General features: G+C 38.6%; 1 protein-coding gene across 3 annotated transcripts in view; it reads right to left on the minus strand.

The window, feature by feature from the left end:
• Nucleotides 1–14,277, minus strand: part of zgc:73226 — a 31,008-nt gene that overhangs the window by 11,586 nt on the left and 5,145 nt on the right. For all 3 annotated transcript variants that reach the window (XR_015490014.1, XR_015490015.1, NM_205570.2), the window contains 3 exon segments: nt 13,039–13,195; nt 5,788–5,878; nt 5,024–5,100 (listed from right to left, as the gene is read on the minus strand). Coding sequence is in view for 1 of the 3 variants with exons in the window: in NM_205570.2 (NP_991133.2) it covers nt 5,024–5,100; nt 5,788–5,878; nt 13,039–13,195 (325 nt within the window). In the remaining 2 variants the exon portion in view is untranslated.

The following is a 14,277-nucleotide window of genomic DNA, read 5'->3' on the forward strand; positions in this document are numbered from 1 at the left end:
AGTTCCCCCACAAGTACAAAGATATGCGCTATAAATCATTTTGAGGGATGTACAGCAATATCACCCTGCAGCCCAAGACCGGTTACTCACTGAAGTTAAGCACGGCTGAGCCTGGTCAGTACCTGGATGAGAGACCACTAGGGAACACTAGGTTGCTGTTGGAAGTGGTGTTAGTGAGGCCAGCAGGGGGCGCTCAACCTGTGGTCTGTGTGAGTCCTAATGCCCCAGTAAAAGTGAAGGGGACACTACACTGTCAGTGGGCACCGTCTTTCGGATGAGACGTTAAATCGAGGTCCTGACTCTCTGTGGTCATTAAAAATCCCATGGCACTTCTCGTGAAAGAGCAGAGGTGTAACCCCAGTGTCCTGGCCAAAATCCCTCTATCGGCCCATACGATCATGGCCTCCCAATCATCCCTTTCCACAGAATTTGCTCTATCACTGTCTCTCCACTCCACCAATAGCTGGTGTGTGGTGAGCGCACTGGCGCCGTTGTCCTGTGGCTGCCGTTGCATCATCCAAGTGGATGCTGCACACTGGTGGTGGTGTGGAGAGACCCCCCTCATGATTGTGAAGCGCTTTGGGTGTATGGCCATACACAATAAATGCGCTATATAAATAAACATTACATTACATTACATGTAAACAAAAACAATGGTCGCAACGGATTTCCTGTTTTACATACTAAATTTCTATAGCTTCTGAAAATCTAAAAATAGCCAATTATTGATAAATAACGTTATGATAGCTGTTTTAACAATAAATTAAGATTGAAATGTTACTGAGAGTTTGATAAGAACAGGAAATGTTCATGGTCCAATGACATGACCACAGTGAAATGGTCTATAGGTGACTTGAATAAGCTAAATTGGCCATAGTTTATGAGTGTGGATGTGAATGCGAGAGTGTATGAGTGCTTCCCAGTCCTGGGTAGCGGCTGGAAGGGCATCTGCTGTGTAAAACGTATGCTGGATAAGTTGAGGGTTCATTCTGCTGTGGCGACCCCTGATGAATAAAGGGACTAAGTCAAAGGAAAATGAATGAATGAATGAATATCGCATGCATATTTATTCATCCATTCATTTTCCTTCAGCTTGGTCCCTTTATTCATCAGGACAAGGAAGCGCTTTAAAAAGCTCTCTTGTGGTGCGTTCACACTAGACGCAGATGAAGCGTCAAGCATGAGTCATTTACATGTTAAGTCAATGTAAAGACATGAATAGATATCCTGGGGCGCGTTTCACGTGAATGAGGCGGCACGAATTGAACATTTTTTAAGTTTGACGCTCTTAATGCACCAATCACTTAATTTGCTCTGAACTTGAGCAGAGATTAGCACCGTGTTGCTCTTGTAGAGGCATGATTATGACGTAGTGCCTGGTGTTGGTGTCCTGAGGGGAAATCCTTCTGCTGACACCAGACAACAGCACATCAAACTGGGCTCAGTTCAGTTTCTGGAGGAGTTTATGAGCTCACAGAGCTGTTTCACCACTAAAAGCATCTAGTGGACTCAGACACGGCACTGAACGAATCTATGCTGTTTTTCAGCCTTCCTAAAGCACATAAAGCACAGCTACTCTCTTAATAAAATCCATGTTAGCCATTTAACAACGAAGCCAAATTCACCAGGCAGACAGAAACGCCGTCCATGACGCAAATCCACGTCTATTGTGAAGCGAATTTGATGCACGAATGAAGTGACGCGTGAGTGACGCAATTCGAGCGAATGAGGTGAATTTTTGAAAATTTTAACTTCAGCTGACCTTTGTGGTACTGTAACCAATCAGGAGCTCTTATAGCGGCGTGATTATGACGTAGCACCTGTTGTTGGTGTCCTGAGGGGAAATCCTCCTGCCCACTCCAGGACCACAGCTCATCAAACTGGGCTCGGCTCTAGTCGGAAGCACCGCTGAAAGCTTCCATCATCCAGGTACAGTTTCTGGAGTAGTTGATGAACTCACAGAGCAAGGTGCACCTCTGAAATTAGGATCTAGTGATCTAGTCAACTCTGAACAAATCTACGCTGTTTTTCAGCCTTCCTAAAGCACATAAAGCACAGCTACTCTCTCAATAAAATCCATGTTAGCCATTTAACAACGAAGCCAGATTCACCAGCCAGACAGAAGCCTCGCCCATGACGCGAATCCACGTCTACTGTGAAGCGAATTTGACAAGCGAATTAAGCAAATTTGACACGCAAATGAAGCGAGTAACTGCAAATCTCAAGAGGCCTGATAATTCTGACTTGTACTTTAAGCACAGTCATGAAAACTGACACTGACCAAGTGAAGTTTTTAGTGCTTCCTCAAAAGTTTTTGCTTTTAATAGCATCACGATATCAGTCTCTGTTGCAAAAACCTGCAATCCTACTTCATTAAATGCTGCAGTTCAAAGAGTTTGGTAAGGCTTTAGCTGTAATGAAGGATAGGTGCATAAAGACGTTTCTCCTCCAGAGAGCAAACTCATCCAACCGTTAAAGGCTCAGATTGGCTGACTCATGGTGTGGCGCTCAAGCTATTTTTGTGTGTTGACTAAATGATCTTCAGTGAGATTTAAGCAGAGCTGTTTGTGTGGCTAACAGAGGTCAAAACACTCAAACACTGCAACAATCTGTGAAGTGCTCTGTTGTTTTAAAAGGACATATGTGAGTATATGTAAACACCTCTTTATTATTTGATTCGATTATGCTGTTTGGCACTTATTTCATCATCATTTTAAAGGGGACCAGAAACACATCCTATGAATCTAAAATACCGATTTTTAAAGATTTACTTCTGTAAATATTATTGGATCACAAACCGCACGGTACGGATCACAGTATGGTTTCTTTGTGTGTGTGTGTGTGTGTGTGTCTCATTAGCAGACCACAACTGTTGTAAGCGTGTGTATGTGAAGAACAGGGGCTGTGGCATCTCTTTGAGAGATCATAACAGGTTTGAAAGTGAAGACCAGGGCTGATTTTTTTAATCATTTAAAAAAATAAATTGTAAAATATTCAGTACTGTGAAAAATTCCCTGCTAATACTACTGTTGCTGAAAATGCTAAATCTAACATTATAATTTTTAAAACCCATATTTATTTTAGTCTCATTTTCAATAAATGATGCAGTTATTTACTTAATTTCATGTTTCATTTCTAGATGGATAATTTTTGAAGAATTATTCAGTGGAATATTTTTGATGGCTGGTTGATGCCACCTTTTGGTTAAATAATGTAATTGCAGCCTACAGGTTTTATTTTTGAGCACATGACGGTGATTTTAATCTTTACCATAAACATCAGTGGTTTTATCTAAACTATAAACTGTTATCCCAGCACTCCTGAGTTATTTGACTGTCACTTCATAACCAACTCAAAAGACTAAAGACTAAATCTCTTTCTTGGTTTCTGTGTTTTTCAAACACAGATTTGAATGCAGCGGTTCGAATGATTAATGAATAAATATGCAAATCATAATCCTTTATCATTTACAGTTGAAGTCAGAATTATTAGCCCCCCTGAATTATTAGCCCCCCTGTTTATATTTTTCAATAATTTCTATTTAACGGAAAGCAGATTTTTTCAACACATTTCTAAACATAACAGTTTTAATAACTCATTTCTAATAACTGATTTATTGTATCTTTTTTTTTATCTATTTTTTTACTGCCATGATGACAGTACATATTATTTGACTAGATATTTTTCATGACACTTCTATACAGCTTAAAGTGACATTTAAAGGTTAACTAGGTAAATTTGGTTAATAAGGCAGGTTAGGGTAATTGACCCTTTGCTAAGCCCTGCCCTCCTTAGTTACTGTAAGCTTTCATGCCTGGCATGGCTTTTAAAATGTGTGTGCGCCCGTGTCAGACATTCCCAGGGATATAATGTCATTTTTGGCAAACAGGTGAGATATCCGAGAAAGCCAGACAAAAAAGGAGTGCAGTATGCATTACAGGGGTATATTCACAACATAATAGGCAACCAATTAGAGAATAATTCAAAATTGAAGCTACAGTTGATAAGCCACGATTGGTGGATGGCGGTTTTTGGGTGTGGCTTAGCGAAGGGTCAATTAGGCAAGTCATTGCACGGTATAACAATGGTTTGTTCTGTAGACAATAGAAATAGAAAAGAGCTTAAAGGGGTCAATAATTTTGAAAAAATAAAAACTGCTTTCATTCTAGCCAAAATAAAACAAATAAGACTTTCTCCAGAAGAAAAAAATATTATCAGACAGACTGTGGAAATTTCCTTGCTCTGTTAAACATCATTTGGGAAATATTAAAACAATTCAAAAGGGGGGCTAATAATTCAGACTTCAACTGTATGTTGCGTGGGTGTTGAGATCCCGATCTTTTAATGATTATTCGTGCAGCTTACACTGAATGCATTAATGCAGGCTAAACAAGTAGTGACAGAAAACACCTTTAATAACCTAAGAAACCCACCACATCCCAAATAACCTACCACAACTCCTTCTGTCATCATTATATTTTACAGAAAAGCCTAAATGCTTTCATACATGTGATTTGAATGACGTGAGAGGTGATCTCTTTGCAATCATTGCAAATATAGTATTAATCTACACGTAAAAAAAAAAATGCATTAATCCGGGAGTCATGTGTGTTTCGAACCATGGGTTGTGATCCGTATGAATCACGGATCAACAGTGATCCATTACACCCCTAGTAAATGTAGTAAAACTATTTTTTTTATCAGTAATATGCATTGCTAAGGGACAACTTGAAAAGCGATTTTTTAAATATTTACATTTTATTTAATCGTAAGATTTCTGATATTCAAATAGTTGTATCTAAACCAAATATTGTCCTATTATAACAAACTATACATCTAGCATATTTACTTAGCTTTCAGGTGTTGTATGAATCTAAATTTAAAAAACAATTGTGATATTGTTTGTCCAGTCACATTTACTAAATGCTTTCCTATCAAGCACATACACCACAATGTAAAATCTGTAAAAAAAATTTAAAATAAACAAACTAAGAAAAAAACATCTGGTTAATGTAACTCTTACTTGGGCGGGAGGTTTTCCGGCCTACTGGACCAATCCCACACCCATTCAGCACTCACCCGCCGGTCATTCTCATCCGACTGAAAGACAAAAACAGCACTTCATTTACAGCCTTCAGGAGCCAGAAGTTACACTGTATGGACTTCAAGTGGAAGCAACAATGTTTGATCAAAAATAATCATTCAAAGAGCTTGTCCTTAAAATCGAGAGCTAATTAATTAGTGCTAAAATGAACTTCAATGGTGAAATAAAAGACACAAAAATATCTAAATGACATGATTAACCAAACCTTATTCGAAGTGAAATTGTAATTAATATAGCCTGACTTGTATTTTATTTCATCATACAAATTTGGTCTGAGATCAAGAGTCATTTTGAAGCTTTTATCATATTATGCTTGATTGATGGTACATACATTTACATAAAACTAATAAAAACAGTTAAAAAACTGAGTTTGGTAAAGTTACTTTCAAAAGAAGCTTCCTTGTCTATTATGCTTGATTGATGATACTTAATGATACATTTGCATAAATTAACTAAACCGTTAAAAAGCAGTGTTTGGTAAAGATAATTTGGTAATACTTTACTTAAAGGGGAAACATTTGCAATCATGACATGACATAAACGTAAATGCATTTTATTCATGCCAATACATAACACTATTAAACCAATCACGTCCTCAATCTGTCATAAAGCTACGGTTATTATTGCAACCATAAATGTTCATGACACTATTAAAACAATCCTTTTAGAAGAAAAAGAAATACCTGTATAGTAACACAATCTGTGCTGCTGCTGCTGCCCTCACTGCCTGGTTTAGGAGATCCGGATGTTCTGGGGGTCACGACCTGTGGAGGACTGAAATCAAAGAGGAAAATCAATGTAAAAGGCAACTAATGGACAGACAGGATGCTTTATTCATTCATTCATTTTCGTGTCGGCTTAGTCCCTTTATTAATCCGAGCTATCCAGCTAGTTTTTACGCAGCAGATGCCCTTCCAGCCGCAACCCACCTCTGGGAAAAGGATGCTTTATCATTTCTCTCATTACACACTCACACAGAAGTTTCTCATTTAAAGGGACAGTTCACCTAAAATGACAATTCTCTTCTGTTATGTATTTATTAACCCTTTACTTGTTCAAACTTGTTTGAGCTTCTTTCTTTAGCTGACACATAAGAATATGTTGAAGGAAACCTGTAACCATTGACTTCCATAGTATTAGTTTTTCTTATGGAAGTCAATGGTTACCGGTTTTCATCTTCAAAATATTTTCTTTTGTTTTCAACAAATGAAGGAAACTCATAAAGGTTTAGAACCAGATCAATTTCATTTGAGCTCTCAGCTATCCCAGCAGGCACACAACATCACAAGACATTAATATTAGGTTAGATTTAGGTTGTGATGTCAGGTGACCAAAATCCAACGTCTAGCCAGGGTCTAAGGACAACATTATTGTGATGTCCAATAACGTCATCAAATGACGTTGATATTTGGTTGATTTTAGGTTGTGTTGGAAAGTGACTAAAATCCAAAGTCGAGCCAACATCATACTGAGATTCTGACATCAAACTGATTTTCATTTCCACTCAAAATGCAATGTCCCCAAAAAGTTGGTGCACAAAGTCAATCTGAAGTCCTGTGCCTGCTGTGGTTTTCTCATTTAAAGGGATAGTTCACCCAAAAATTAAAATTGTGTCATTGTTTATTGACCCTCCACTTGTTCAAAACCTGTTTGACTTTTTTTTTTCAGTTGAACACAAAAGAAGATATTTTGAAAAATGCTGGAAATGTGTAACCACTGACTTCCATACTATTAGTTTTTCTTACTAGGGAAGTCAATGGTTACCGGTTTTGATTTTCAAAATATCTTTTTTTGCTTAACACAAATGAAGGAAACTCATAAAGGTTTAGAACCAGATCAATTTCATTTAGGCTCTCAGCTATCCCAGCAAGCATACAACATCATAAGACGTTAATATTAGGTTAGATTTAGGTTGTGATGTCAGGTGACCAATATTAAATGTCTAGCCAGCGTCAAACGACAACGTTATTTTGCTGTCTAATAATGACATCAAATGACGTTGATATTTGGTTGAGTTTAGGTTGAGTTGGAAAGTGGCCAAAATCCAACAGAGCCAACATCTTAAACCAACATCATATTGACGTCAAATACTGACGTCGAATTATTCGCCAGGTACAGCAACTAAAATCGTCTGATAGACGTCATAGTGGTTACGTCCACACAACATCATTAAATGTTGATATTTGGTTGTTTTTAGGTTGCGATAGAAAGTGACCAAAATCTGAAATCAGAAACTGCTGTCGGCCTGACAATGGGTTCTGACTAGGGGTGTAACAGATCACGGTTGATCCGCACGGATCACAACCGACGGATCGTAATGCATGTGACCCCGGATTATTAACTTTTTTGAACTTGTAGGAAAATCCAACATTCATAACAATTGCAGAGAGATCGCCTCCCGGTCATTCAAATCACTTGTATGAACACATTTTGGCTTTCCTGTAAAATATAATGATAATTATTTACAAGAAGTTGTGGTGGGACCAACCTAATGCTTTCTTAGATTCTTAATTAAAGGTGTTTCAAGAGTTCACACTTAGCTGATGATTTACAAAAGCTTGTTTGGCATGCTGTCCCGGGAGAGAGCCCCGAGCTCAAGGGCTCCTTGAGGCCGGGGCTTCCTCCCACTGGCAGAGCGAGAGGGGAGCCTGAGCTCGGTGGATCTTAGAACTCCCCGACTGCGGTAGCTAAGGGAACACAAGGGGTTAGACAAATGCTTGATTGTTATGTATGTTGAATGTTTTTGGATGGTGCAAGGAAACCGGAGAACCCGGGGAAAACCCACGCGGACACGGGGAGAACATACAAACTCCTCACAGAAACACCCACCGGTCCTGTGGAACCAGGGCTGGCAGTGTTCTTGCTGTGGGGCTCACAGTGCTAACCACTGGGCCGCCGTGCCGCCCAATCACAGGTAAAGGAGGAGAATAGGGGAGGAGGGGGGTTTCTTCCAAACGAAGATAAAGTGAACTGAAAACTGTGGCTATTTATAGTAGCTTAGGGCTCATATGATTGGAAGGTAGTGATTAGCAAATGCAAGACCGGCCGTGATAAATCATAAGCACGTGATCCTCTCGAAATTAGTTTATGAATAAACTTCACTTTTTAAAACTGCTTTAGTTTTGTTTTGTTTTTAGGTATTTTTGCCAGCATTAGTGCATAATATTAATGCAAAACTGCACAATTAAACATTAAATTAAACATTAAAAGATCGTGATCTCAATTCAAACCTGCGTAACATGAAAGATAAATAATAATGATCTGCATGTTTATTAATCCTGCAAAGCGCTGCATTTAAATCTGTGTTTGATTGAGAGAGATTCAGTTTTAAAAAATTTCAGTGAGTAACAAACAATTCAATAACACAGAGGTACTGGAAGAACAGTTTATAGTTCAGATATAAACACTGATGTTTATGGTGAAGATTAAAATCACCATTTAATGCAACTTGACTCGTGAATGTTGTAGCAATTACATTGTGTAACCAATGGGTGATAACAAACAACCATCGAAATTATGTCACTGAATAGGTTTACAAAAACGATCCACCTACAATGAAACTACACTGTAAAAAGTGGAAACCTAAACAAATTACTTCGACTTGTTACAAGTGAATGAATTAAGTTTGACAAAACTTAATTTGTAACAGTTTTCAGTAATAAATAAAGTTAGTTATTTAAGGTGTAACAAGCTTTAGTAAATTATTTCTGGCAAGTATAAGTATTGTTCACTATCAATAATGAGCAATACTTGTATTTGCCGCAAAACATTAGAGTATTATTTTTATATTAATAAGAGAAGGGAATTTTTGTACTGTAATAAAAGTACTTTTTACTATTTTTATTATATTTACAGTATCATATCGAATGATTAGTACTGTACTGTATGTACTGTTCCATTCTTGTTTTCTAAAATAAATTACTGAAACCTGTTACACCTAAAATAACTAATTTAATTTATTACTGAAAACCGTCATTAATTAAGTTTGTCAAACTTAATTCATTTAATTGTAACAAATCGAAATAATTTGTTTACATATTCACTTTTTACAGTGTATAATGAAGTTTTAAACGTGAATTGGTGAATCGTTAATTGAAAATAAATATGATCTGTTGTACAAGATGTTAGATTTCTATATTTAGCATTATCAGCAACAGTAGCAAAGATCAATATTGAATATTTTCCTTTTTTTTTCCAGCTGCTTCTTTCTTCATTTTTAATTTTATTCAAATTACAGGGTCTAAGCTCTGTTTGTTTGAGCCAATAGTTTTTGTTGTAATATTTGTCTATAAATGGAAAGCAAATGACATTTGTCTCCTTTTTTGCTGATTCAAAAAATGGTCCCAATCCATGACTCAAAAACCGTAGTGTGATCAGAACTGCGAGATGTGCTCCATTACACCATTAGATCTGACATCAACCCAATTTACAATTCCAAACTGACGTCATGTTGACATCCTGTGCCTGGTAAGATGTTTCTTATTTAAAGGGATAGTTCACCCAAAAATGAAAATTCTGTAATTTATTCATCCTTCACTTGCTCAAAAAAAATCTTCATTTGAACACAAAAGAAAATATTTTGAAGAATGCTGGAAACCTGTAACCATTGACTGTCATAGGGAAGTCATTGGTAACTGGCTTCAGCTTGCATCTAAGGGCCTACTCACACTATGCTATCCAAACCGTGCCCAGGCCCGTTTTCCGGATCGTTTAAGAAGTGTGAGTGCACTGAATCGGGCTTAGGCACGGTTCACTTGGCCGACCCTGGCCCGATTGGAAGAGGTGGGCCTGAGCGCGGTTCACTTGGGCTTTTGTACGTTTGTAGTGTGAGTGCAAAACTCGCCAAAGCCCGAAACTGAAAGCCAGGCGTGACTTTAAGGGGCTGTTTCATATGGATTTATTAATCATTCTTACTGTTCAATGAACGCAAACTGCCATAGTTTATTAAAGACGCAAACCCCTCACAGCACAACAGCTGCGCGGCTTCAGCAGACCTCATTCCTGCAGCATGAGAGCTTTATGATTGTTTGAGCGCCAAAAGTGGCGGATCTGTTCTGCGAAATATCTGACTGCGTCACCGCATCCCTAAGGACTGTTTGGCGAAATATTTGACTGCATGTCACTGCATATCAAACGACTGAAACGATATAACTAGAGCAATCTCCACTGTGCTGCTGAGTGAGGCCCCGTTTACACTAATGCGTTTTCGTTTGAAAACGCATAAGTTTTGCTACGTTTACCCATCCGTCCACACTACGCCGGAGTTCTCGAGCGCTGAAAACGGAGAGTTTTAAAAACGCTGGGGAGGCCGTTATCATTCTGAAACGCTGCTGCTCCGTCTTAGTGTGGATGAGGAAAAACGGAAACATCTGAAAATGAAGGCGGGGCTGCTGAGATTCGCTACCTAATTGGGGCTTTTGTGTCATTGCGTGTCCTTCCCTTATTCGTCAAGCCTCTATCACATGACTATAAAACATGACTTTAACGCTACCGGAAGACATTACTGTAAACAACAACATGGACACAGAAATGGGAGCGTTGTTTGCACAATTGTCTGTTTGAGGCGCCATTGTGCAGTTAATTTGTTACGTTTAGTAACTCGACCTCGTCGTCTGTCCACAAAAATACCTCTCTTGCTTTCTTTGCCATCGCGTTTAATGTTCAACCGGCGTCTGTTGACTAACAATAACCAAATGCCGAGCGAGACGCATGCTTTCTGTTTATACTAGCACGCGCATGCCCAGAGTGCTCGAATGGTCACGTGATATAGGTTTTTGGCATAGACTGTAAAATATATGGACGTAGTATCTGTGACGTCACCCATAGGTTTCTAAAGAGCGCAAAAGAAGCCACAAGTAGGCGCGGCCAACCGTCGCCATTTTGTTCACGCGTCATCACACCCACGGCGGGATCCCAAACAAGGGCAAAGAGGCGGAGACTGAGCGGAGCTACAGACACCTGCTAGCATTTAGCTTGGACCTGGTTCAGACACACTTTACTTTGGGAGAAACGCTTAATACTTTATCACCTGCGACTCGTTTGTATTCTGACCACTTGTGCTTGGTTGTATACTATATCAATAAAGTGTTTAGACTTTTAAAAACACTGCTGTAATATATTGAGCCACTAAACATTGTTCTTATGACGTTTTTCAAAAGGAGGAAAACGCGAATTACTTCCAAACACTTCAGATATAGTCTGTGTTAGTTAATGTAAGACTATTGATGAAATCCAGCATAACACTGTATGACAACGCTTCAGATGACTGTTCTAGAGCCCACAGCTAATCAATCTGACAGATTCTGGAGTGCAATACAGCTCTAAATATAAATATAAACGATAAATGATCTTAAATAAAACAAATACATGTATAGAGATGGTATATAAGTATATAACTTCACTCACATGGGAAACGGAGGCCACGTGAATGGTTTGTGAGCACAATTAAGTTCACTCAGCATGCCATGCCATCTAATAATTGTAGGAAACAAGTCCAAAAGGCAGTTGACTGTGTAAAGCCACATAAAACAACACAGAAATACGATAAATACGCCGAGTTCAGTGGCTAATCTGCAGGATTCAGCTGAGGTGACGTGACGGTGACCAACGAGACCTAGCTGTCACTCAAGTGGCCACTCCCTTAATTATGCAAACTTAATATAACTTAATATAAAGGAAATGGATGAGTTATAAAAAAATTCACCCCCCTCACAGTTGTCATGAAGGGTAATAGTAGCTGTATTAACCAAAATCTTTTTTTGTGCCAGGCTGTAAACACCTTTTTTTCTGCGGTAAAGTTGACCATTCTAACAGTGGGCTCAATTGAAATTTGCTCTGTTTTGGAGCTAGGAACGGCCACGACTAGCGGAATTTCGGATGAATTGCAGTTTTAGTTACTTCCGTATTGGTTTCCTGAGGGAGAGCGGGAGGTTGCCGCTTGGTTTTTGGTGGCGTAGTGTGGACGGAGAGCTGTTCAGAGACGCTAGGTAAAACGCTAGTGTGGACTCAGATCGTTTTTGATCTAAAACGCTGTTTTAAAACTAAAACGCACGTAAACAAGGCCTAAGAGCGCTTCTCACTGAACAGCGCAGCGTGCGTGACGCAAGCGTGCCCAGGCCCGATTGTGGTGTGTGTGCGGGCCATCGGGGGAGACGGGAGGGGAGACAAGCGTGCTTGGCCCGGTTCGAGGCAACTGTACCTAGTGTGAGTACGGCCTAAATATCTTCTTTTGAGGCCTGATCTGAAACTAGAGGAGGCATTAATGATGAAGCATTTCTGAATTAACAAATGTCCTATTTGTAGCTTTATAAAAAGTCTGAAATACACACAAACTATGTTTACAGTATCGGTTTGTTCCCCGTTTTGCAGGCACACATTTAATAAGCCACCAAAACACTGGTAAACTTGTTTAAATGCAAAGTAAACAGAGGTAAAATGGCAAATATCTATGCAAGCTTAAAGGTCCTGTCAAATAATAGATATAATAATAATAAAATAATAATAAAACGGTTTTTATAAAGTTGTTAAGATGTTAGTATCAGTATGTTAGTTTTAAGGATATCTAAAAGATAGTGTGGGCAGCACGGTGGCTCAATGGCTAGCACTGTTCCCTCACAGCAAGAAGGTGGCTGGCATTTCTGTGTGGAGTTTGCATGTTCTCCCTGTGTTGGCGTGGGTTTCCTTTGGGTGCTCCGGTTTCCCCCACAGTCTAAACACATGCGCTATAGGTGAATTGGATGAAGTAAATTGGCTGTAGTTTATGAATGAGGGTGTGTAAGTGTTTCCCAGTACTGAGTTGCAGCTAAAATCCCCTGCTGGAGTAGTTGGCGATTCATTCCGCTGTGGCGACCCCTGATGAATTTAAGACTAAGCTGAAGGAAAATGAATGAATGAACGAATATAAACCTATCAAAAGAAATGTAGAAAGAGCTGACCTGTCAGTTTGAGCGCTCCTCTCGCACTCCAGCTGGGCCTCAAGGAGGATACGCTCCAGCTCCCCCTGCAGGACGGAGGCCGTGGTGCCTTGAGCTCCTGATTCTCCTTCTGTTTGATTCGCCGAGGCCACCAGACCCTCCAGCTCCACCCAGGAGCCTGATGGACATACAGTTGAAGTCAGAATTATTAGCCCTCTTTTTTTAACACATTTCGGAACATAGTAGTTTAAATAACTCATTTTTTTTGCCATGATGACAGCACATAATATTTGACTAGATATTTTTCAAGACACTAGTGTTCGTTCAGCTTTAAGTGACATTTAAAAGCTTAACTAGGGTAAATAGGTTAAAGTTAGGATAATTAGGCAAGTTATTGTATAACAGGGGTTTATTCTGTAGAAAGTTGAGAAAAATATTGCTTAAGAGGGCTAATAATTTTGACCTTAAATTATTATATATATATATATATATATATATATATATATATATATATATATATATATATATATATATATATATATATTTTTTTTTTTTTTTTTTTTTTTTTTTTTTTTTTTAAGCCGAAATGAAACAAATAAGACTTTCTCCAGAAAAAAAAAAATATTATAGAAAATACGGCTCTGTTAAACATCATTTGGTCATTGGTAAATTAATGATAGGAGAAACAAATATTTACAAAGCTTTGAACCAGATGCTTCAGAAAATGATTCACTGGGCCTTATAATACACCTGGTGCAGAGCAGCCCTAGGTATGAAGTGTTTTTTTTTTTTGCAAATTTCAGAGCAACGCATTTTCTTGTCCTGTGCAATAATATGGTTAAGAATTATACTCTCAATAGGATATACGCAGAGCTAGTGTTTCTACCCATACTGATGAACTTCCGGTGAACAGTTAATGTGACATTTTACCATTTTACAAGGTTTCTTTTACAGCACTGATGTTGTACTTTAATTAAAATACAATCAGTTTAATAAACTCAGGTGTTTATGTAGTTGCTCAAGCGTAAAACGAGACACAAAGCCGTTTACTCGCACGCGCCCGTCAGGATTGGCAGAAGCTCCATTGAATACACTTGGGTAAAATAAATGTTTAAATTTTTAAGACATGGCGGGGGGAAATGTAACTTCATGCAGTGCTTCTTGTACAATCTGAGACCCACTTTATAGTGGATATCACGTAGTCAGTGGAAATTGCTGATTTTTAAAGAAAACAAACCTTAAAGTGCAGATTTTGTAATG

This window comes from Danio rerio, chromosome 5, assembly GCF_052040795.2.
Source record: "Danio rerio strain M-AB ecotype USA chromosome 5, GRCz13ab, whole genome shotgun sequence".
NCBI lineage: Eukaryota > Metazoa > Chordata > Actinopteri > Cypriniformes > Danionidae > Danio > Danio rerio.